The sequence below is a fragment of the Bidens hawaiensis genome, unplaced genomic scaffold (assembly GCF_021521415.1).
Source record: "Bidens hawaiensis isolate Kalapana, Puna unplaced genomic scaffold, B.hawaiensis_p1.1 tig00004658_1, whole genome shotgun sequence".
NCBI lineage: Eukaryota > Viridiplantae > Streptophyta > Magnoliopsida > Asterales > Asteraceae > Bidens > Bidens hawaiensis.
The window spans coordinates 1,491,426-1,517,827 of NW_027491284.1; the positions used below are offsets into that span (position 1 = coordinate 1,491,426).

The 26,402-nt window shown below is 38.9% G+C and overlaps 1 protein-coding gene across 1 annotated transcript; it reads left to right on the forward strand.

Moving 5' to 3' along the window:
• The first annotated feature begins 13,907 nt into the window (after positions 1-13,907).
• LOC143627361 (uncharacterized) lies at positions 13,908-25,725 on the forward strand. The gene is made up of 3 exons (XM_077097206.1): positions 13,908-14,084; positions 14,165-14,397; positions 25,524-25,725. Exons 1-3 carry the CDS (start codon positions 13,908-13,910, stop codon positions 25,723-25,725), a joined length of 612 nt encoding a protein of 203 aa, XP_076953321.1.
• Positions 25,726-26,402: the final 677 nt, after the last annotated feature.

Here is a 26,402-nt window from a genome sequence, read left to right on the forward strand (position 1 = left end):
CTGAAAACAGAGTCAAATTTGTTAATCAAGTTGTATATTATTTAATCTTTTTTTATTTATTAAAAACTAATACAACTTTTGTCACACCCTAACTTAGGGCCTAGAAGTGTGACACCCGGTTGGTACATGTTTTGAAAATATATTAGAATTACGGGTTTAATTTAGCGAAGACTTGATTATAATAAAATATTAATTCACATTGAAAATTTGCTCGGAAATTAAATTCGTGAGTGTCGTTAAAAAAGATCTGTTTAACAAAAATACAAGGATTTTAATAACAAAATCGAGTAATCTGTAAACATGCTTATCTATCATCTTGTGAGACAACTCCTAATCCTAGTACATGCTGCTTAATTTAGTAGCTTGAAATGTGGAGGAAAAATATGTCAGCGATATTTTGGTGAAACATTGACTAACTCTTAAAAGAGTTTAATAAACTTTTCATTAAATATAAAGATAGTTTCCTGTACAGCTCAGCGAGAATATCTTTCCATCCCGGGATTTACACCATTGCCATACACACACAATTCAAGGGTTTTCGAGCCACATAGCTCGTTGGAGAACTGGTTATGACTGACATTAGCATACCTTCTAGGGTCAGTTGTGTTGTATCCAGACACATGTATAATTGGTTTGAGTTGCTTTTATTTTCTATGCTTTATTATAACATTTTATAGATCACGTAATCTCATGTAAACCTTTGACTAAATTTTTAAGGCAAACAACCCGTTCATCTTATTGAGTAAAATTAGTTTGACTGCTTGTAAAATGTTTAATGCATTCACATGTGATTATCTGTTCTGTATGATGAGGTGATTTCATTTAAAAACCTTTGCGAATGATTGACAACGCTTAAACTACAATAAAATAGGTTTACACAAAATCCAGATCGTCTCTTGATCCAACTATAGACCATACTGGCTTGGTTTTATCATTTCAAACATCATTTATAATGACTGGTTCGTTTATAAGTTCAAAACTTATTTTCCATTAAAATAATGATTTTTAACTTGAGACGGACCGTATCAAAATGAGACGTTTCGTACATGCGTGACGTGTCGTCACATTTAGAAACCTTGACTCGTATCAAGTTTCTGGGGTAAGACGGACTGTATCACTATTAGACGATCCGTCTAATCACTCTGTTTGGCCCGTTAGGCAAGTGTCTTATGATCTTATACAAATATAAAATCACTTATATGACTTCTATAATCATTTTGACTGAGGTTTGATCGTTAATAGGTTGGATACTCGTTTAAATGAAGTAAACGAACTTTAAAAGAGCCTAGAACTTGTTTACCTTACTTCCAAGCTATAACATAAACACTCCTATAATCTAATATCACATGGATAGGACCTCCCCTAGAATGTTAGTACTTGGTTAGGCTTTCAACACCTTTCTTTTAGGTGAAGTAACTTAAAGAACACCAAACTAAGATGAAACAAGATTTTTGCTTATGAGATGATGTAGGGATGTGCTTGAAGATGGAAGAAATACTTTTAACAATTCCTAGACAAAACCCTCTTGGATAGTATTATTACTTGAATATAAATAACCTGATTTGTTAGATGTCTCGTATTGATATTTGTTGGAGGATTACCGGGTCACACATTAGTCTGTCTAAAACAAACAAACGTTGGTAATAAAATAATTTGAATTAGTAACATGAATTACTATTCCGTAATAAACGAACTATAAATACATTTGTATTGATAAAAAAATGTATTATAAGAGAACACTCGATAGTAATACATGATTTTTTAATTATGCATTCGTTTACGAGATTAAAATAAAAGTATGTTTTGTCATTCGCTAAGGGTACGAAAACTCATTTCTTCAACACTTGGATAGGTAAACAACTAAACACATTTAAATTCAAGTAATTTATAAATTGCTTATAATTAACATTTAATAACATTAATTAACAAGTTTAATCTTCATTAAAAGTCCTAACCCAAAATCATTCGGCCATCAAAACTACCATCCGAAATTGTACACACATTATCACTTGGATTATTTAAAACTCACAACCATGCATTATTATATCTAGTATACATACAAAATAATATAATTCGTGTACCAAAAGTTATATATAATTTACCAACCAACTTCATCATCACAGCTAGTCCAAAACACTTTGTCTTTTTACTAAATAACCCAGTTCTAAATGATCTTCATCTTCACTTCAAATCATATGATAACCTACAATATGCGTACAATATATATATATTTTTCAACACAAGTTGAGTAAGTAATCACCAGTTTTTGTGGTAATAATATAACATGTAAGAAATCAGCAAACCAATATTGTGAGTATCAACAATTAAACAATGAACAAGCAATTGATGTCGGTTGACCATCTGCCAAGCGAATCGGGCTATGGCTACTAAGACGGCGTATGATCAGACTTTAATATGATTATGATGAACCTCTCTGAATGCGATAAAGTAAATCAACTAACAAGTAGCAAATAAGCATTTAATCGTCCAACACACAACAAATCATGATGGATAATATGTGGGTCCTGCTAGGGACACCCACCACACCCATGAATACGCCACGTATAGGCCTATACACGGCGTATTAGGGGACGATTTGACGTCCTAGCTTGGCTCTGTCATAGGTTTGTCGGATCGTATCCTCATACGCCGCATATAGGCCTATATGCGGAGTATTGGGTTTTGTATATTATTGGAGCCTGGCTCCCTCCCCTCCCTCTCCACCATTTCTTTTTTTCTTTTTTCCTCTTTTTTTTCCTCACCCTCACCCTCACCCTCACCTCTTCATTCAACCAACACCAACAACCATATATGTTTTCGGAGTCGGACGAGGAGACGCCGGCGGTGCTAACGGTCAGTCGGAGTTAAACCAGGTTTCGTTTTATCTTTATTTAGTACATCTTAGGACGTAGTTGTAGATATTAGGACAGAGATCTGGTGAATGATTTACTTTTGAAATTTGTCTAGGCACCGGCCGTTTTACGATAACCCTACTTCGCTGGGCCTCCCAAACTTGAAATAGATATCCCGTACTGTTACCATTATTATTAAAACTTTTATTATATTATTACTATTAAAATATTAATATTATGATTAAGATATTGTTGTTATGAAAATATTATTGTTAATACTATTATTGTATTTATTAAAATATATTATTATTATTAAAATAATAATTTTTTAAATTACTATTTAAATATTCATTATTATATTACTATTATTAAAATATTATTAAAATAATAATACTAAAATACTATTATAATATTAATTATTATATTATTATTATTATTTTTATTCTAAACATATAATTGTTAGTATTAAAGTATTTATTTTTATATTATTATTAGTATTAAAATATTATTATTATTAGGTACGTGATGTACGCTAGAGATTCAGATGCCGGGGTTAGGCGGCGACGCAAGACGTTCGGAGGTATGTTCGTTTACTGTATTGTATAATATAATATAATATAATATAATATAATATAATATAATATAATATAATATAATATAATATAATAATATTATTTTATTATTATATTATATTATATTATGTTATACTATATTATGTTATATTGTATTATATCAAACGGGTGCTGGTTATGTTAGTGGGTTTTTCTAGAAAAGCCCACCAGTGTTGTCTTATTATGGTTTTTTTCCTTTTTTTTATTTCTTTTATTTTCTTTTGTTATTATTAATGTTATTTATGATTATTATTAATATTAATATTAATATTATTTAATTATCAATAATATATTATTATTCGAAATTCGATAAAGGGCGTTCAGTAGCAGGACTTATTTGGGAAAATTGACAGTGCGAAACGAACTTTTAAATTATTGGCTGGTTTCATTATGGGCATCTTGAATCAGTTACAGAGGCTTATTTGGGAAAACTGGCATTTCCAAACGAACTTTCAATTTCTTGGATGCTCTCGGTATCGACATCTCAAATCTGGCTCTTCGATTTCTTCGAACTCCAAAGGTCTTGACCACCGGTCACCACTGACAACCGTAGTTTTGTTCACTCAAACATATATCAGTCGTCACTAAGCTTAAGCTTAGGCTTGTTATTAGTTTTATTTTTAGTTGGGGGTATTCTAAGTTGTTCATGTTGCGTATATTAAAGAATTATTGGCATATTGTTGATACATGTATTGTACGTCTCGATCTTTATTAGGGTTATTAATGTAATAGTTTAAAGTATAGGGGTAATAATGTAAATATGGTTAAAACGCCATTCGCTCTAATGTAAGTTACATTCGTTACTTCGTAACGAATGTAACACATTCGTATTAAATGTAAGCTCATTCGTTAACCTTGATTAACGAATGAGATAACGAATGAGGGCTATTCGTTATGTTTTAAGTGTATTAACGAATGAAGTATTCATTCGTATATGTGAATGTAACGAATGACACATTCGTTAAGTGTTAACTTAACGAATGTAGTCATCCCCTATATATATACCCTGTAACTTATCGTTAATGTAGAAGTTCTGATTATTGTGTGAATCCTCTTTCGTTACTCTGCCAATTTGTCCTTTCAATACACACATCTCACAGACTAACGTATAACGAACCTAATCGTATACCGAATCAACATGCATGGTTGTAATCACAAGATCTAGATCGATTCAAGCTCTCTGACCTAACGTATAACGAACCTAATCGTATACCGAAGAAAGTCCAGACTTTCCTGAGCGTGTTTATCGGTTAAACAAGGCTCTTTATGGTTTACATCAGGCCCCGAGAGCCTGGTACAGCACGTTGGCTAACCATCTGATTGAAAGTGGGATCAAGAGGGGAACTGTGGATTGTACATTATTCTACAAGAACATGGGTGATGATCTGCTCCTCGTCCAAATCTACGTGGACGATATTATTTTCGGTTCGACAAATGAAAGCTTATGTAAAGACTTCGAGAAGACGAAGCAGACAAAGTTTGAGATGAGTTCGATGGGAGAGATGAGTTTCTTTTTGGGTTTGCAAATTCATCAGTCTGACGCCGGGGTCTTTATCCATCAGACGAAATATGTGAACGATGTCTTGAGCCGATTCAAGATATCCGACGACAAAATTCCCTCAACTCCTCTTCCCGTGGGTCACAATTTATCACCGGATGAATTGGAGGATACTGTAGATCCAACCCTGTATCGATCTATGATTCGTTCACTCATGTATTTGACTGCCTCTCGAGCTGATATCATGTTTGCTATTTGTCTGTGTGCTAGGTACCAATCGAGTCCCCGAGTAACTCACCTGGCAGCAGTTAAGCGTATCTTACATTATCTGAGGGGAAATCCAGACATCGGGTTATGGTACCCTAAAGACGATAAGTTTGATCTCACTGCTTTTATAGATTCGAACTATGGAGGATGCAAGATCAACTTTAAATCTACAATAGCGGGATGTCAATTCTTAGGAAACTAGCTTATTTCCTGGCAGTGTAAGAAGCAGACAACGGTCTCAACTTCAACAGCCGAAGCGGAGTATGTGACGGCCTCGAGTTGCTGTTCACAGGTTCTCTGGATCCAGCAACACTTGCGGGATTACGGTTTGAAGTTTCTTACTACTCCCATCTTTATTGACAATTCTGCTGCTATTTCTATCACCAAAAACTAAACATATTGAAATCCGTTATCACTTCATACGTGATTGTTTTGAAAAGAAATTAATATCAATCGATAAAATTCACACGGATTTTCAAAAGGCTGACCTTTATACCAAGGCATTTGACAAAACGCATTTTCAATATCTTCTAGGTATAAATGGTTTAAAAACTTTCAAAGAAATTCAAAAGCTTGGTTAAATCATTTTTTTTATTTCAATTTTTGTTGTTTTTAGGGGGAGAAAACAGAAAAATACAAAAATAATGTGTTTTTGTTTGTACAGAGAAAATTAAAAACTCCAAAAACATTCAAATATTGAAAAATCCAAAAACATTGTAAAATGCTCCTCAAAATGAGTTTAGAAGCAAAAAGGGAAAATGATAGTAAATTGGTCATTTGCTCCTAAGTTCAGTAAAAAGTAAGTAATAAAAGACTGTGTGCTTAATTGCATTGATGTATTGGTAGGTCTTTTGACAAACAAGTATCGACTAGTAAGTTATATAAACATAAAAGAAGGAATATTAGTTCTATAAAAGTCTTGATGATGATGGCAGAAATGTAATAATCCAGTCATACTCAAGCCTTTTAATCAATTTGAAAACCAATTTTTAAGCAAAAGTCTCTAATTGGTGGTTAACGTTTCAATGATGTATGGAATCGTTACCTTAAATCTTGTATTGATGGGAAGCCTTAATATTCCGGATTTCATTGGGTCTTTATGCGGTTTTACATCTAGTATTCATTTCGATGAATATTAAAAAATGCTTATAAAAGCGAACCCGCAGTGTAACTGCTTAAGTCTCTAAACTTGATCGCAAAAAGTACTGTGTACAAAAATGAATTACAGACTTGATCAAACCACACTGTGAGTCATACATTGTCCCCTTACTCGCGTCTTAATACCAGTAAGAAACGGACCATAAGGGACACAATGTCTGCAAACCGACAGATGAAATCGTGCATACTCATCCATGGGAACGGAACTTATGGTATTGCTTGATAACGGGGGTATATCTTGTAGTGGGGATTACAGATTATGATTACTTAAAAATCATCATTTTTCATCAAATTGGTTCTATGGTTTAAGTCAAGTTGGGGTGATTTGGAGAAAATCAAATTAAGCTTGAGTCAAGACTAGAACTGAATATGGTTGTAATTTGTGCTTAAATGAACCAATTAATCATATCACCAAAAGTTCTGAAAAATTTGTTCGAAGATTTAAGTGGACAAAAATACCAATAATCGTCTTAACACCAGTCATAATAAAAACTGAAAATAAAACTGTGATGGACGGAAAATCTGGTCAATATGATTCCCTACTCAACTCACAAAAATATGTACTGCTTTAATAGTTTAGTTCGTTTATTGTTTTCGTTATTTGTTAATTGAAAACTTTCGAAAATCCAAAAAGATTTTTACTTTCTTTTCATTTCTGATTTAGTTTCGATTTACCAAGCTGGCGAATAATTCAAAGGAAAAAGAAAAAGAATTGATCCCCAAAAGGTTTTAAGTTAATCATGCTTAACGTATTATCAATTGGTAACAATTGATATTTTTAACGTAAAAATCCGTCTAAGTTAAACATTTCCGATCCTTGGTTGATCGGGTATTTTTAATTTATGCAATTAAAAACCCTAAAATTGGTTTTAATTGATTATTTAATCCATTTAAAACCCTAATTAGTTTTAATAATTATTTAATTCCTTAATGAGAATTTGTTTCTCATTCGTTAAGGATAATTTGGTGATTCGTTAACATGTTTAACGAATGTAAAAACATTTGTTATGTAATTATAACGAATGAAGTTTCTCATTCGTTATAAAGACATTCGCGTCCGTTGTGCATAACGAATGGAGGACATTCGTTTAAACATTTGACGAATGGAATGTATAACGTTTTATTCGTTAAGACTTAACGAATGACTTCTTTATTCGTTAAAAGGTTAACAAATAAAAGAAGATAATATAAGATTCGTTAAAACTTTTAACGAATGAAAGTCCTATTCGTTTCAAAATAACGAATCAGGATCAACACTTAACGAACGAGGCCATTCGTTAGTTCAAATTTTGAACGAATGACCTCGATTCGCGTGAAATTATTGGGTTTATAATCCCAATATCAGACGAATGACTCTCATTCGCCTTCTCACTATTTCATTGATTCCATAAACGAAACTCTGTCAAATTCTCGTTAGAATCTTATACCTGCTTTTCAGATAGATTGACTGATATATTTGCATTCTACAGGTAAAGACGAGTTCAATGATCTAAAAATAAAATGGCAGGTGAAAATATTCCGAATCCTGTTATACTGTCTTGGAATAAGAGCCACAACATTTGTGCTTATTTGGAGCCGAACTTTGAAGATACTCCTCTCTTTGGGGGTATAAGTAGCTTTCTATCACGCTCGAGAATCTACAAGGCTATTTCTACACGTACTGTTGTGTATTAGAAGATTATACGAGCATTCTGGAATACTGTTAAATTTAATGAGGCAGAAAATCAAATAGAAGTTGTTATTCAGAATAAGCGGGTTATGATTGATGACTCACTGGGATTTAATGACACTATTGATGATAGATGCGAGTTCGATAGGGCTCTGATCAGAGGGTTATTTGGCCGCGTAAAGTATAATGGTGATTTGGGCAGATCGATGTACAACAAAGCGAACTTGTGTGAACAATACAAGTATCTGCTTCATGTCTTGATTCATTGCCTTGGTGGCCGTAAGGGTGGATTTGATGAGTGCCGGGTGATGCTTCAATCTGCGTTCGTTGCCCTTGTTCTTAATAAACCATTCAATTTCTCTGAATGGGTTTATTATTATTTAAAGGAAAACATCACCAGCAGACATAAATTTTTAATGTATCCCAGATTTTTGCAAATGATGATTAATGATTTGGTGCTGGACTTGGACAAAGATCAAACTGATGTGATGAAGCTCGATCATATGACTGAAGACACAATACGACGTTTGAGATTGTACAGAGGTCAAAGCATAGCAGATCGACGAAAGTTTAAGCGTTTGATTGGTCATCTGGCTAATATTGATTATGTCGAGCCACCTAATGATCGTTGGACTAATGACGATTCAGATTCAGAACGTGAAGGTGGTGATGGTGGAGATGATGGCGGTGATGGTGGTCCGGGACCACAAGCCGAGCTAACTTATGAGCAACAGCGAAAACGTAAAAGTAAAGAACCGATGGTTGAGAAGGGTGAACAGCCAAAGAAGCAACGTGTTCGACGAGGTTCGGGTATCGAGATACCGAGTCAACCGTTTGTGCTTTCTACCACTGTTTCTACTCTGATTATTCCTTCTACTGCTTCTCTAGTTCCACAAATTCCACAATCTCCTATTCCTGCAACAATGTCTGAGTTTCCTCGTTCTCCAACACTAGTGCTTATGCCTATTTCTCTGATGCCTCCAACATTAACATTGGCTACAACTGTGAGGTCGGATCCGTATTTTGGAGGAATCCCGCAAACAGTATTGGCTCGTATGCACATACCACAGCCAACTACACCTGTTACTCCTGTTACTCCAACACCATTGCCAAGGCATGAGCATTCTTTTATGTCATTCAGTCGACCTCAGGGCCCAATGCAACCGGTGCATCCTAATTTCTATCACATGACTCCTCAGGCTCAATGGTTTCATATGATGAATTTGATGAATTTACAGCAAAATCAAATGCAAGCTGACAGAGCTGCAAATGAGCTAGCGCAACAGAATTTGCTGAGGCATCTTCAATTAGCTCAACGTGAAAATAGGGAACTTCGAGCCCTCGTTGCTGCTCAGAGGGAGAGGTTAGACAAACAGGATGAAATTATTTTTCAATTAACATGTAAAGAAGATGAATTGAAGAAGTTGAAGAATAATGAAGACGATAAGGATGGAGCAGGTGGTGGAGTTGATCAGCAACTGGGCGGTAGTTTTGCTCCGTCGGCAGATGGTAAGACTGATTCTAGTGTTGGTGGTGAAGCTAAAGCGAGTCAGATGCAGATAGTACCATACAAAGACCACACAAGAGCCAAACCGATTGATGTTATTCATTCGAATATGGTTTTATTCGTTGCTATGGATGGAGTGGTATACAGTATGGTGAATGCTGATGAGATCGAAGAAGGTGAATTTGTTGATCATTCTTTAACAAAAGAACAAATTGCCTTGCTTCTGGATCAAAATGAAGATGAGGTTGAGGAATTGGGTAAAAGTGTGAATGAGGATGTGGAGATGGAAGATAGTGCTAATACAGGTATTCCTCATGGGAATGTACCTGATTTTGAAGAAGTAGAAGTGGAAGACGTTACTGCTGAAGAATATCCTGAGTTCTACACAGATAACAATAATGATTCGGGTATTCCATTCTTCACGACTGAACATTTCGATGCAGCAGAACGTCGGTTACAAGAAGAGAAGGATAAGTTTAAAGCTGCTGAATCAAGTCGTGTATCCACTACTGATAAAAAGTGGAAACGTGCTTTGGATGGTATGTTTGAACACAATGTTGAAAAGATGAACAAGATGATCGAGACTTTCAGATATCATGAACGTGAAGAAGTTAAAATTGAGAAAGCTCGAGCGTCAGCATACCAAATGAAGAAGTACAAGCCTGCAAAAGACGTGAAAGGAGACTTGGTGGCATGGCAGTACGATTCTGAGCTTAAGGTATATATCGTGAAGTGGGAGCATGGTATTTATTATTTCAAACGCCCACACGATATCTTATCTATGCCCAGATGGGATGTGAGAACCCTAGCCAATTGACCGTTTGTGAATCGTGGGGACGATAAATGGGCTAGTTGGTTTTATAAACAATTATTGCATGAAACCCGATTTGGTTTCAAGTTCTTCAAGCCTTAGGTGCCTACTCATAAGTACATCGATGAGATTGACACTCGCACTGGCTGGAGAAAGTTAATTTTACAGGTAAAGCCACCGAAGACTATGAAGAGGGTTCCTATGAAGATATTTCCTCAGAGTCTATTCACCTCGTTCAATTATTGGTACTACGACAACATTACAGGTGAAGCGGTAATTGTTTATGGTCACGGTTCAAACACAAAGACTATACGTGTAATTGATTCGATGTGGCTTGTAAACCTATCTGAGTCTGACAACGATGCGCTATTTACAAGTCAGATCAGATTTGCTAATGTAAGAGATTATGAGCTTGGTATGCAGTTTCAGAAGGTTGTTAGAATCTGTTATGCATACAAGATTCATAGTTGCGTTGACTAGAAGAAGAAGATGTTCCAGCGTTAAAGTAGATAAAGAGCTCGAGACGAGGGGGAGTTTGTTGATACATGTTTTGTATGTCTCGATCTTTATCAGGGTTATTAATGTAATAGTTTAAAGTATAGGGGTTATAATGTAAATATGGTTAAAAGGCCATTCGCTCTAATGTAAGTTACATTCGTTTCTTCGTAACGAATGTAACACATTCGTATTAAATGTAAGCTCATTCGTTAACCTTGATTAACGAATGAGATAATGAATGAGGGCTATTCGTTATGTTTTAAGTGTATTAACGAATGAAGTATTCATTCGTATATGTTAATGTAACGAATGACACATTCGTTAAGTGTTAACTTAACGAATGTAGTCATCCCCTATATATATACCCTGTAACTTATCGTTAATGTAGAAGTTCTGATTATTGTGTGAATCCTCTCTCGTTACTCTGCCAATTTGTCCTCTCAATACACACATCTCACACACTAACGTATAACGAACCTAATCGTATACCGAATCAACATGCATCGTTGTAATCACAAGATCTAGATCTATTCAAGCTCTCTCACATATATATACGTATATATAAATAGTAGATGTGAGGTATAAGAATTCATTGCGCCGACATAATCAGCACCAGATCGAGATACTAGTTTGATGAGTTTGAATCTCTCGGATCCGCGGTATCCGCTAACGGCAGCGAGAACGGGAGCCCCAACTTTGGAGAGAAAGGTGGAAATTCGGTCATTGCTCCAACATAACGAGCACCAGATTGAGATATTAGTTCGCACTTAGCTGAACCGGTTGACACGTATGCAGACGTGGATTTAGGTTCGGTGTTGACCCGGATATTATCATGTTTGTTTATAGCATTCGTTGACACGTTTGCATAATACACAATGAAAGCACAAACTCAAACAACAATCCACACAATAGCAATTGTCTTCGTTATTTTTCTCTTCTTCTTGTTTGACTGGTCGTTGAAGAGAGTTGCTATTGTATGGATTGTTGTTTGAGTTTGTGCTTTCATTGTGTATTATGCAAACGTGTTAATATCAGCGCCAACACGGAGCCTAAATCAACGTCAGCATACGTGTCAACCAGTTCAGGTAAGTCCCGGCTAATATCTCAGTCTGGTGCTCATTGAGTTGGAGCAATGACCGAATTTCCACTTATCTGTCCAAAGTATGGGCTCACGTTCTCGCTGCCGTTAACGGATACCACGGATCTGAGAGATTCAAACTCATCAAACTAGCGTCTCGATCTGGTGCTGGTTATGTAGGCGCAATGAATTTTTATAACGCACATCTACTATGTATGTATACGTATATATATATACGCCGATAATTATTTAATATACGCAACATGACCAACTTAGAATACCCACAACTAAAAATAAAACTAATAACAAGCCTAAGCTTAAGCTTAGTGATGACTGATATGTGTTTGAGTGAACACAACTACGGTTGCCAGTGGTGGCCGAAGGTCAAGATCGTTGGAGTTTGAAGATATCGAAGAGGTGGATTTGAGATGCCGATACCGAGAGCATCCAAGAAAGGGTTCGTTTGGCACTGTCAGTTTTTCCCAAGGTAATCACCGTAACTAATTCAAGATGTCCATAACGATAGCAGCCAATTGAAGGGTCGTTTTGCAATGTCAATTTTCCCATATAAGGCCTGCTACCGAACACGCTTTGCCAAATTGTGAATAATAATATATTATTCATAATTAAAATAATATTAATAATAATAATTATAAATAACAATAAATAACAAAAAAAAGAAAAGAAAAAAAAAGAAAAAAAAACAAAAAACATAACAAGACAAGCTGGTGGGTTTTTCTAGAAAAACTCCTTTATACGCCGCGTATAGACCTATACGCGGCGTATTAGTTTGATTCTAACCTGCCCTGCAAAAGCTGTGCTAGGTTGTCAACTCGTACCTTATACACTGCGTATAGGTCTATACGTAGCGTATTACTTTTGCTAAATTACTAGAGCCCGGCTCCCCTCCTTTCCCCTTTTCTTTTCTCTATTATAAATGCATGCGTTATCTCTCGACGTTCAACATAACATTTGTAATATATATACCCACAATGTCGTGGTTTAACCATTTATTTCTGGAGGAGGAGCCGGGTTACACCGCAAACGATCATCCTGGCACGTCGTGGTTACCCGAATTGAACCAGGTTTTGTTATATATTTATTTAGTATGAATTTGGTAGTTTTTTTTACTAACACAAGCTACATTACCTTTGGTCAGGAGTATGTCGGGTATGATACCCAACCCCAACAACCTTATTGTCAGCCCAAACAGTTTTATGGTAACAGTGGCTCGCCGGGCTTGCCAAACTTGAACCAGATTTCGTTATAGCTGTTATTATTATTTATTATTATAACTAGCACTGTTGTTTGAATTTTAATTTAGGTATTGTAGGAGTACTTCGTGTCGGATTACGGTATTCAGCCGGCGTACCTGTCACCTGTCGCCTGGTCGGATTATGGAGGTCAGGCTTCAGCATCGTACCAGCCACCAGTAGCAAATGATCCTTTTTATGGAACCGAGTCTTCATCGCACCACAGGCGAAACGATCATGCTGGGCCAAACCCAAATAAGGAAGATAAGTACGATGACGACTACATACGCGAAGTGAAGGTTTCGTATAAAACTGATGCTGTAAGACACCGTGTGTTTTGTTTAAGTTAATATTATTTATTTGTATGTTATTTAATAGACGACTTAATAAATAGCGTAAAACTATTTCAGATTTTTGAGAGCCGCAAGGAGCTCGAGAAATGCGTAAAAATTAGAGGACGGGAGCATGGGTATGTTGTAGTGGTCCAGCGGTCAAGGAAAAATGCTGTGGACCTTGCATGCAATCGTGGGGCGAACCCAAAATAAAGGCTACGATGAGACGTACCGGCAACATAAAAAAATGCTGTCCTTTTAAGATCTTGGGCAAGTACCACTCGAGTGGTGCCTGTTGGAGGGTTCAAGTGGTAAACGAGACTCACAACCACGATCCCGTTGAATTCGAGGAGGGGTGTGCATCATTAGAAAAATGAATAGCGACCAACTGGACATGGTTGAGAGTTTACATAGGACCGGCGTTAAGCTGCGACAAATCGATGCAGCCCTCCGTGAAAAGTTTCCCGGTGTGCAACCTGTAATAAAAGATATATACAACCACACCGCCAAGATTATGAGGGATGGGCTACTAGGCGACACCCCTATGAAGGTAGTTAAAAACATTTGTAGTTTTAATGTGTACTTGCCGTGCTTGTAATATTTACTAAAGTTTTATTTCATCCAATGCAGGCGCTGGAAAACTTTCTCGCAGGCAACGGTTTCACGTTCTATACTCGGGAGAGTGATACCGACAACAGGACGGAGGAAATTTTCTTCTGTCATAATAAGTCGCATAAGATGTGGCATGCATTCCCCGAGGTTTTGATGATTGACACGACGTACAACACCAACATGTACGACTGGCGGTTGGTTCAGTTTATCGGTGTAACGTCGACATCAAAGTCGCTTTGTATAGCCACCGCGTTTGTTATCAGGGAACGGCAGAGGAACCTCACCTGGGCTCTGGAGAAACTTAAACAAATGCTCGATGACTGCATGGAGCCACGCGTGATCCTGACTGACGCGGACCAGGCCCTCATTGTCACACCCTCAAAATCCACTAACGGAGTTTTACCGTCAGAGGGTGTGAACTGGCAGGATCGGAATCATTAGTTATAACCAAACCAAAGAAAAACGTTTAAATGAAAGTAAGTGCGGAAGCGTAAAACCTTAATTCAAAAGTTGCGTCACGCAGGACGACTTAAAACCAAATGTAACTGTTAAAATTTAGTTTGCAGAATAAAAGTGTTTTCATTTAATGCATGCTCCTAAACCGCGCGCCCGCCTCGGCTACCTGAGAATAACATACTAAAAGTGTCAACACAAGGTTGGTGAGTTCACAAGTTAAATAAGATAAATCGTTTAGCGTTTTGCGTAACCTCGTTACGGCGTTTCAGTGTTGCGTAACCTCGTTACGACGTTTAAGTGTTGCGTAACCTCGTTACGACGTTTAAGTGTTGCGTAACCTCGTTACGACGTTTAAGTGTTGCGTAACCTCGTTACGACGTTTAAGTGTTGCGTAACCTCGTTACGACGTTTAAGTGTTGCGTAACCTCGTTACGACGTTTAAGTGTTTTGCATTACCAGATAGTGTTATGTCAAATTATATATCGATAGGTAGCTAATCTATACAACAAGTATCGCTAAGTGGTTCGCGACCGAAGCTGACTGTTTATCAAGTGCCCGTCACCAGGTCCTCCAGACCATGGTAAGTGTTAGCCAAAATTTACACCCACTCAACCTCCAGTTGAGCTTAGCGTCGGGTGGGGTTTGTCAAACCCAGTAGTACTACCCAAAAGTGACTCGCTATTCCAAATATTAACCGGTCCGATGTGTGGGACTTCAAATGTTACGTATGCCGCTTAGCCTTTACAAGTGATATATAATTTATAACAAAATATTTCATATGCGTTTATCTCAGAAAATATGTTTATCGGAGTATGTTATCTCCCCCAAGTGAAAAACGTTTGAAAACAGTTTAAGAGTGGGGTAAGTGAACTCACTGTTTGCGAAGACTATCCCGATCAAGATCACCAAGTGATGCGCGTCGTAGAAACTCTCTAGCGTTCTAAATAACAAAGAGATTTTCTAAGTATCGGTACGTTTAACGAGTCTCTAGACTCGGCACATAATTCCTATGCACGTAACAGATTTCGTGTTTCGTTTGTGAGTCGTGTGTGATTTACACAAGTACAATTGTGATACGATACATGAGTGAGCAATTACTTTCGTGTCACGTACTAATAATGTATATCACTAGCAATTTCTCCCCGTAAGGGCAATTTGGTCACACACAACAATTAACTAGCAATTATTCCCGTAAGGGCATTTTGGTCAACAAACAAAGACTAACTAACCATTATTCCCCATAAAGGGCAATTTGGTCAATTCATGGCAATCAACTAACAACTATTCCCCGCAAGGGTATTTTGGTCAAAATACAACAATTATATAAAAACTATCATATTTCATGCATTCCTATACAACTCAGCAGCTAGTTTCGTTATGACAGAATTTCTACTTGAAAGATTGCACTAGTTCACCGATTATAACGTCTCAATTAATTCACCAAAAATTACCACAGAAGCATACATATCTTAGGTTTCCAGAACATATTTTATCTTATTTTTATTCCACATATTTTTCTTATAATGACCAAAATATTACAGCTAACTCATATCAGTCAGATTCATGTGCAACAGAATGTTATTTGCAATTCCCATTAAACGAAAAATCCAATAAATGCAAGACCACTTGGGTTTGGTTCCTAACTCAATGAGTCAACCTCCAGAAGTGGAACCAACCCAATTGGTCTCGTAGTTCATGAGATATAACATTTACAACATAACCTAACAGCAGGTCTAACAGCTCAGCTTTGCATCACGTTTTTGTAAAATCATAAAAGTATACTTCCACTTATCCAAAAATTACGAATTTATACTTTATAGAAACTAGACTCAACCTAGTTTACTGCAGTACCCACAATCTCAATCAATTTTCACGTTTACTCTTCGTTACAGTCTGTTAAACATCGTATATACATTCTGTCCAGAATCTGTTCACATCAAAACTCAACATAATAACAATCTATGAACTATCATGCATCCATATAACCCTCTAGACACTATAACTACTATCCATGCATATCAATTACACCATACATACAAGATTAGGGTTTTATTTGAACTCACAATCAAGGACACAACAATTAACATGCAATACTATCAAACTAGTTATCAATTCATTATCCAAATAACAACAATCATATTAATCATATGCATGAACAAAATCGGCCAGCTAGGGTTTGTTATTAACCCAACAAACATCAAATTCAATCAACAAGGATGTGAAGGATGATCAAATATACCTTCCTAGCACTTTGTTCTTCAATCAAAGGCTTGAATTGATGGTGTATGTGTGTGTGTTTGTGGACGGCAGCCAAGAGAGAACAAGGGAGGGGCAGATCGGGTCTTGTGGGTTTAGAAAATAGATTAGGGTTTGTAGTTAAGGTTATATTTATAGATATACAAGTTACACTCTAGTCCCTAAACTTCCAAATGTTACATCTCTAACCTAATTAGTTGGTTCTTGTTTCTTGTTTAACATTCCACATAACAATCAAGTAACACACATATACCTAACACATAATTATCACATAATTAGTGTTTTGACGTTTGTCGTTTATTTATCAATCGTTCGCGTCAACTCGTTTGCGTTTCGGTGCAAATCCCGAAAGACTACACATGTAGTAAGTGTTAAGCGTCATTTAAACCCTAGTTTAAATGTAATGAAGTGTGCGTTATAGATTCAACGATCTTAAAGTTTGAATTGACGGAGTTGAGTTAACGGGGTTAACCTTAAATTGACGATTGTCACATCATTCCCATGTTAAAGAATTTTCGTCCCGAAAATTTGAGTCAAGTCGTGATGAGTGTCTGAAAAAGTAAGAAAATTTTCAGTTTGTCATATCATCCCCTAGTAGAAAGAAATTTCGTCCCGAAATTTAATTCATATCTCCGGTGATATCTGACGGTTTGCCAGGTTTCGCGGTTTTCGGTGTTTGGTTAGCCATTCAAAAAGGTGAGGATACTTTTTCATCAAGTGATCCTCGCGTTCCCACGTGAACTCCGGTCCACGTCTCGAGTTCCAACGAACCTTAACGATTGGAATTTTGCTGTGTTTGAGCGTTTTGGTTTCCCAATCCAAAACCTCGACTGGTTCCTCAATGAACCGTAACTGTTCATCAACTTGTAGTTCCTCCAAAGGGACTACTTGGGTTTCATCAGATAGGCATTTCTTCAAATTTGATACGTGGAATACATCGTGTACGCCACTGAGTTCTGTTGGTAGGTCCAGTCGGTACGCCACCGGACCAATGCGCTCAGTTATCCGGTACGGACCAACATACCGTGGGTTGAGTTTGTTTCGCTTTCCAAAGCGAACCACACCTTTCCAAGGTGAGACTTTGAGTAACACCCGATCGTTCACTTGAAATTCGAGAGGTTTTCGGCGCTTGTCGGCGTAACTCTTTTGGCGATCCCGTGCTGCTGCCATGCGATTTCGGATTTGAACAATCTTTTCCGAGGTTTCGAGTACCAGTTCCGGACCAGTGATTTGGCTATCACCCACCTCCGCCCAGCAGAGTGGTGATCGACACTTCCGTCAGTACAGCGCTTCAAACGGCGCTGCCTTAATACTTGCGTGGTAGCTGTTATTATACGAAAACTCTACCAAGGGTAAGTGGGGTTCCCAACTTTTTCCGAAATCTAAAACGCATGCACGCAACATATCCTCCAGGGTCTGAATAGTCCGTTCACTTTGCCCATCCGTCTAAGGATGGTATGCTGTACTCATATCGAGACAGGTGCCCAGTGCGCTTTGCAGCGACTTCCAAAAGTGCGAGGTGAAACGAGAATCTCGATCGGAAATGATCGAGACAGGCACTCCGTGTCTAGACACCACTTCTTTCATGTATACTCGAGTCAGTCGTTCCATTTTGTCTGTTTCTTTAATCGCTAGGAAGTGTGCCGATTTAGTCAACCGGTCAACGATCACCCAGATGGTATTGCATCCCGTCGGTGTTTTAGGCAAACCCGTAATAAAGTCCATTGAGATGTGTTCCCATTTCCACATTGGGAGTTCCGGTTGTTGCAGTAGACCAGATGGTTTCTGGTGTTCTATCTTGACTCTGGCACAAGTCAAGCATTTGCTCACGTAGGTGGCAATGTCGGCTTTCATGTTCGGCCACCAGTAAAGTGCCTTTAAATCATGATACATTTTATCTGAGCCAGGGTGGATAGAATATCGGGACTTATGAGCTTCGTCCATCACTAGAGTTCTCAACTCTCCGTATCGTGGAACCCAAATCTGGTTCTCAAAATATCGGACCCCGTCCGAGCTGGTTTCAAGTTGCTTGCTCATGCCCCGCATGAGTTTCGATGGAAAATTATCACCTTTCAAAGCTTCCAGTTGCGCATCGCGAATCTGATCGGGTAAGCTGGCATGAATCGTGAGTTGCAATGCTCTCACCCGTCTGGGTTTATCTGTTTCTTTTCTGCTGAGGGCGTCGGCCACCACATTGGCCTTGCCAGGGTGGTACTTGATGGCACAATCATAATCTTTAAGCAGCTCGACCCAACGACGCTGTCGCATGTTCAGCTCCTTCTGATCGTAGATATGTTGGAGACTCTTGTGGTCGGTGTAAATGGTAAACTTGGTACCGTACAAGTAATGCCTCCATATCTTAAGAGCAAACACCACAGCTCCGAGTTCCAAATCATGGGTCGTGTAGTTCTTCTCGTGAACCCGTAGTTGTCTAGAGGCGTAGGCTATAACCTTCTCGAGTTGTATCAGCACACAACCGAGACCTTGTATAGATGCGTCACAGTGTACCTCAAAATTTTCCGTTCCCCCGGGGAGGGCTAAAATAGGGGCGCTACAAAGCTTGGTTTTCAACAGTTGAAAAGCGGATTCTTGCGCGTCACCCCAGTTGTACTTAGTGCCCTTGTGAGTCAAAGCGGTGAGGGGTTGAGCAATCTTTGAAAATCCCTCGATGAAACGCCGGTAGTAGCCGGCCAGTCCTAGGAATTGTCGCACCTCAGTCGGAGTCTTAGGTGCTTCCCAGTTCTTGATGGCCTCTACCTTACCGGGATCGACATGGATACCATTCTCGTTGATCACATGTCCTAAAAAGTGAACCTCGCGAAGCCAAAATTCACATTTCGAGAGTTTAGCATACAGTTGTTCCTTCTTCAGTAGTTCCAGAATTATCCTTAAGTGCTCTTCGTGGTCAGTCTCGTTCTTGGAATAGACGAGAATATCATCAATGAAAACAATCACAAACTTGTCGAGGTACGCCTTGCATACTCGATTCATGAGATCCATAAATACGGCTGGTGCGTTGGTTAGGCCAAAAGGCATAACCGAAAACTCGTAGTGACCATACCGTGTTCTGAAAGCCGTCTTTGAAATATCTTCTTCGCGCACTCTCAGCTGGTGGTAACCGGATCGTAGATCGATCTTCGAGTAGTAACTCGATCCATGAAGCTGGTCAAACAAATCATCAATTCGGGGTAAAGGATAACGGTTCTTGACCGTCACCTTGTTCAACTCCCGGTAGTCGATGCACATTCGGAAAGTCCCGTCTTTCTTTCGGACAAACAAGACAGGGGCTTTCCATGGCGATGAGCTAGGTCGGATAAAACCTTTATCCAACAGATCTTGCAACTGAGTGGACAACTCCTGAAGTTCCGCCGGTGCGAGTCGATACGGGGCTCGTGCTATGGGTGCTGCACCGGGTGTCAACTCGATTTGAAATTCGACTTGACGAATAGGAGGGAGTCCGGGCAAATCCTCCGGGAAAACTTCCGGAAAGTCTCGCACAACCGGTATGTCTTCAATTCGTTTCTCCTCCGCGGGTTTCTCAACAATCTGCGCCAAAATTGCCGAATGACCCTTTCGTAAATACTTCTGTGCCTTCATAAGGGTAATGACGCTGGTGGTCATGCCGCTTCTCTCGCCTTGGACCGAAATGATCTCGCCAGAAGGGGTGGTAATATGGACTATCTTATCATGGCATATAATCTCCGCTCGGTTCTCGGATAACCAGTCCATGCCGACAACGACATCGAAACTACTAAGCGTAAAAGGAATAAGGTCGATGTCAAAGACATGACCTGACAGTTTCAACTTACATCCCGCAAGTATATGAGTTGTTATTACAGTTTTACCGTTAGCTAATTCAACAGGAAATTTAGCGTCTAACGGGGTTGGAGTAAGGTTTAAAAGTTGGCTAAAGGCCTTTGACACAAAACTCCTATCAGCTCCAGTGTCAAACAAAACAGAAGCAAAACAATCGTTTACAGGGAACTTACCAGACACCACATGCGGATCTCTGCGGGCTTGACCTGATCCAATCACAAACGCTCTTCCTTTGCCATTCCCTCCACCATTACTGCCACTTCCATTGCCCCCATTGTTGTCATTCTGTTTCAGCTTGGGGCAATCCTTCCGGAAATGAACTTCCTGTCCACATTCAAAACATCCCTTAGTCGTCATTGGTGGCTTAGGAGCACCCTTCGCCGCAAGGTCTCCTCTACATTCCTTCGCTTGATGACCTATCTTTACGCATCTTTGACACTTGACACGGTCACATTGACCAACATGATGAAAGTTGCACCTGTTGCACTTTGGATATTTCCCAACATATCCGCTCGAAACCTGCCCGCTACCGTTGTTGTTGTTGTTGTGATTCTGAGTGTTGAAACTCCGAGTAAATTCGGGCTTACGGTAGTGGTGTTGCGGTGGGAGGTTTGAGGATGAAGATCTGGTGTTGTCAAACTTTCTCTTCCCGCTGTTCGGGTTGCTGTTGTTGTTACTGTTGCTGACGTGGTCATTACTCGGGTTGTCACGGGCTTTAACAGTCGAACCCCTCGGTGGTAACGCACCCTGGGTCACAGCCTGATCCGTCAGTTTGTGAGCCAAACGGATCGCTTGTTGGATCGTGGCTGGTCTGGAAGACGTCACCATACCGTGAATCTGTGGTGCTAACCCATCAATGTACATCTCTATCCTCTTGCTCGGCGGATCCACCATCCGCGGACACATCACAGCCAACTCGTGCGAACGAGTAGTGTAGGCTTCAATTTCTGAGCCCACCATCTTCAGCGACCAAAATTCTGACTCTAACTTCGAAATCTCTTCTCTCGGACAGTACTCCTCTCGCATCATGTTCTTGAACTCCTCCCAGTTCATCGCGTTAGTCAGTTCCAATCCAAGAATTTGCACATCTGCACATCGTCTGGGGACACCTCTGAGTGTGCCTCTGGCTCAGCCGGTTCTTTCTCCGGTTCTTCTTCGGGTTCCTCCTCGGGATCTTCCTCGGGATCTTCAGGCTCTGCCCCAGGCTCGGCCTCAGGCTCTACCTCAGGTTCGGCTGGGTTCTGAGCAAGTTGCATTTGTAAGACATCGCAACGCTCTAACGCTATCTCAGTTCGGGTCCTTGCTTCTTGGAGTTGCTCTTGCAAGTCTATCATCTCAGCTTGCATCTTCATCATAACCTTCATTTGTTGCTCACTAGTCTCTTGCATATCTTTCATTGCCGCTGCCATGCGGGCAATCTCCTCCTGAGTCTCGGTTCCGTCTTTAAACAGTCTGGCAACATTTTCTCTAGTGTAGCGCATGTAACCCACATCACGCTCCAAACAAGAAACGACAGCTGCGAGAACTCGCTCTACAGGTTCGGTTATAGGTGGTAGAGTGTTAGGGTAAGCAGGGTGGTTCGGGTGAGGCAATGGGGGAACTTGTTCACGGTAGACCATACGTCTGATCATGTTGGGGTACCATTCCCAGCTAACGTTGTTGTCATACAAGCCTCCGGATAGGCGGTACCTCTTTGGTGCAGGAGCTTCGATTTCCGGGACTACACGGGGGTGGCGAGGCAGTAGGTAACTGCGGTTCCTTCCCGTGAGCATGCGTCATCGAATCGGATGATGATGAGGGTGGCGTCGACATTCCTACAGGTAAGCCGTGTATATGCGCGCGTATGAGTGAAGGAGGTAAAGAAATAAGATTTCAAGACTACACAAACCTATGCAGTGCGTATCATTATAACTAATGGGTCGTCGCGGTTATAGTCTAGTATGCATGCAGCTTCTTTTTCGCTATAACCAATGGCTCTGATACCAATCTGTCACACCCTCAAAATCCACTAACGGAGTTTTACCGTCAGAGGGTGTGAACTGGCAGGATCGGAATCATTAGTTATAACCAAACCAAAGAAAAACGTTTAAATGAAAGTAAGTGCGGAAGCGTAAAACCTTAATTCAAAAGTTGCGTCACGCAGGACGACTTAAAACCAAATGTAACTGTTAAAATTTAGTTTGCAGAATAAAAGTGTTTTCATTTAATGCATGCTCCTAAACCGCGCGCCCGCCTCGGCTACCTGAGAATAACATACTAAAAGTGTCAACACAAGGTTGGTGAGTTCACAAGTTAAATAAGATAAATCGTTTAGCGTTTTGCGTAACCTCGTTACGGCGTTTCAGTGTTGCGTAACCTCGTTACGACGTTTAAGTGTTGCGTAACCTCGTTACGACGTTTAAGTGTTGCGTAACCTCGTTACGACGTTTAAGTGTTGCGTAACCTCGTTACGACGTTTAAGTGTTGCGTAACCTCGTTACGACGTTTAAGTGTTTTGCATTACCAGATAGTGTTATGTCAAATTATATATCGATAGGTAGCTAATCTATACAACAAGTATCGCTAAGTGGTTCGCGACCGAAGCTGACTGTTTATCAAGTGCCCGTCACCAGGTCCTCCAGACCATGGTAAGTGTTAGCCAAAATTTACACCCACTCAACCTCCAGTTGAGCTTAGCGTCGGGTGGGGTTTGTCAAACCCAGTAGTACTACCCAAAAGTGACTCGCTATTCCAAATATTAACCGGTCCGATGTGTGGGACTTCAAATGTTACGTATGCCGCTTAGCCTTTACAAGTGATATATAATTTATAACAAAATCTTTCATATGCGTTTATCTCAGAAAATATGTTTATCGGAGTATGTTATCTCCCCCAAGTGAAAAACGTTTGAAAACAGTTTAAGAGTGGGGTAAGTGAACTCACTGTTTGCGAAGACTATCCCGATCTAGATCACCAAGTGATGCGCGTCGTAGAAACTCTCTAGCGTTCTAAATAACAAAGAGATTTTCTAAGTATCGGTACGTTTAACGAGTCTCTAGACTCGGCACATAATTCCTATGCACGTAACAGATTTCGTGTTTCGTTTGTGAGTCGTGTGTGACTTACACAAGTACAATTGTGATACGATACATGAGTGAGCAATTACTTTCGTGTCACGTACTAATAATGTATATCACTAGCAATTTCTCCCCGTAAGGGCAATTTGGTCACACACAACAATTAACTAGCAATTATTCCCGTAAGGGCATTTTGGTCAACAAACAAAGACTAACTAACCATTATTCCCCATAAAGGGCAATTTGGTCAATTCATGGCAATCAACTAACAACTATTCCCCGCAAGGGTATTTTGGTCAAAATACAACAATTATATAAAAACTATCATATTTCATGCATTCCTATACAACTCAGCAGCTAGTTTCGTTATGACAGAATTTCTACTTGAAAGATTGCACTAGTTCACTGATTATAACGTCTCAATTAATTCACCAAAAATTACCACAGAAGCATACATATCTTAGGTTTCCAGAACATATTTTATCTTATTTTTATTCCACATATTTTTCTTATAATGACCAAAACATTACAGCTAACTCATATCAGTCAGATTCATGTGCAACAGAATGTTATTTGCAATTCCCATTAAACGAAAAATCCAATAAATGCAAGACCACTTGGGTTTGGTTCCTAACTCAATGAGTCAACCTCCAGAAGTGGAACCAACCCAATTGGTCTCGTAGTTCATGAGATATAACATTTACAACATAACCTAACAGCAGGTCTAACAGCTCAGCTTTGCATCACGTTTTTGTAAAATCATAAAAGTATACTTCCGCTTATCCAAAAATTACGAATTTATACTTTATAGAAACTAGACTCAACCTAGTTTACTGCAGTACCCACAATCTCAATCAATTTTCATGTTTACTCTTCGTTACAGTCAGTTAAACATCGTATATACATTCTGTCCAGAATCTGTTCACATCAAAACTCAACATAATAACAATCTATGAACTATCATGCATCCATATAACCCTCTAGACACTATAACTACTATCCATGCATATCAATTACACCATAAATACAAGATTAGGGTTTTATTTGAACTCACAATCAAGGACACAACAATTAACATGCAATACTATCAAACTAGTTATCAATTCATTATCCAAATAACAACAATCATATTAATCATATGCATGAACAAAATCGGCCAGCTAGGGTTTGTTATTAACCCAACAAACATCAAATTCAATCAACAAGGATGTGAAGGATGATCAAATATGCCTTCCTAGCACTTTGTTCTTCAATCAAAGGCTTGAATTGATGGTGTATGTGTGTGTGTTTGTGGACGGCAGCCAAGAGAGAACAAGGGAGGGGCCGATCGGGTCTTGTGGGTTTAGAAAATAGATTAGGGTTTGTAGTTAAGGTTATATTTATAGATATACAAGTTACACTCTAGTCCCTAAACTTCCAAATGTTACATCTCTAACCTAATTAGTTGGTTCTTGTTTCTTGTTTAACATTCCACATAACAATCAAGTAACACACATATACCTAACACATAATTATCACATAATTAGTGTTTTGACGTTTGTCGTTTATTTATCAATCGTTCGCGTCAACTCGTTTGCGTTTCGGTGCAAATCCCGAAAGACTACACATGTAGTAAGTGTTAAGCGTCATTTAAACCCTAGTTTAAATGTAATGAAGTGTGCGTTATAGATTCAACGATCTTAAAGTTTGAATTGACGGAGTTGAGTTAACGGGGTTAACCTGAAATTGACGATTGTCACACTCATGAACGCCTGCGACGCGGTCTTCCCTAATGCAACAAAAAATTTATGCAGGTGGCACATATATGAGAATATAAGGAGAGAATTTAAGGGCCTATATGGGACGGATATGGGGACGGAATTTGTGTACTGGTGGAAGGTCCTGTATCAGTATCCGACGATACAGGAGTACGACAACCGTCGCATCAACATGGAGCGTCATTTGATACTAGACGATAGATCCGGTGAGTCCTTCGAACCGGATGACAGTTTTTAATAGCCTAAACATACGTTTTAATAACGTTTCCTTTTATCTTTCAGAGGTCTGGCAATACATTCGCACCAGCTGGCTGGATCCATACAGACACAAGTTTGTAGCATGCTGGATTGATTGAGCTAATTTGGATCTAGATCATTTGATAACAACGATGCTCATGTTGATTAGGATACTATTAGGATTGTATACGTTATGTGTGTGTAGTGTGTGTGTTGAGTAAATAATTTGGCAGAGTAACGAGAGAGAAATCGTAATTATCAGAATTGTTACTATTAGAATAGATACAGGGGTTTAAATAGGAAGATGACCTCATTCGTTAAGTTAGACTTAACGAATGAGTCATCCATTACACTTACTTAACGAATAAACATCCTTATTCCTTATTACATTAAAGACAGCGAATGGCCAACATTCGTTATGTTCCATTCGTTAATCTGGGTTAACGAATGGGACGTACATTAGACGAATGTGACACATTCGTTACGGGGTAACGAATGTGCCTTACATTTAGGCATATTTACATTAATGACCCCTATACTATTAAACTATTACATTAACTGAGAATAAAGACCGAGACGGACAAAACACGTATCAACAAACACCCCCTCGTCTCGAGCTCTTTATCTCTTATTTCTGGAACATCTTCGTCTTCTAGCCAACGCAAATGTGAATCTTGT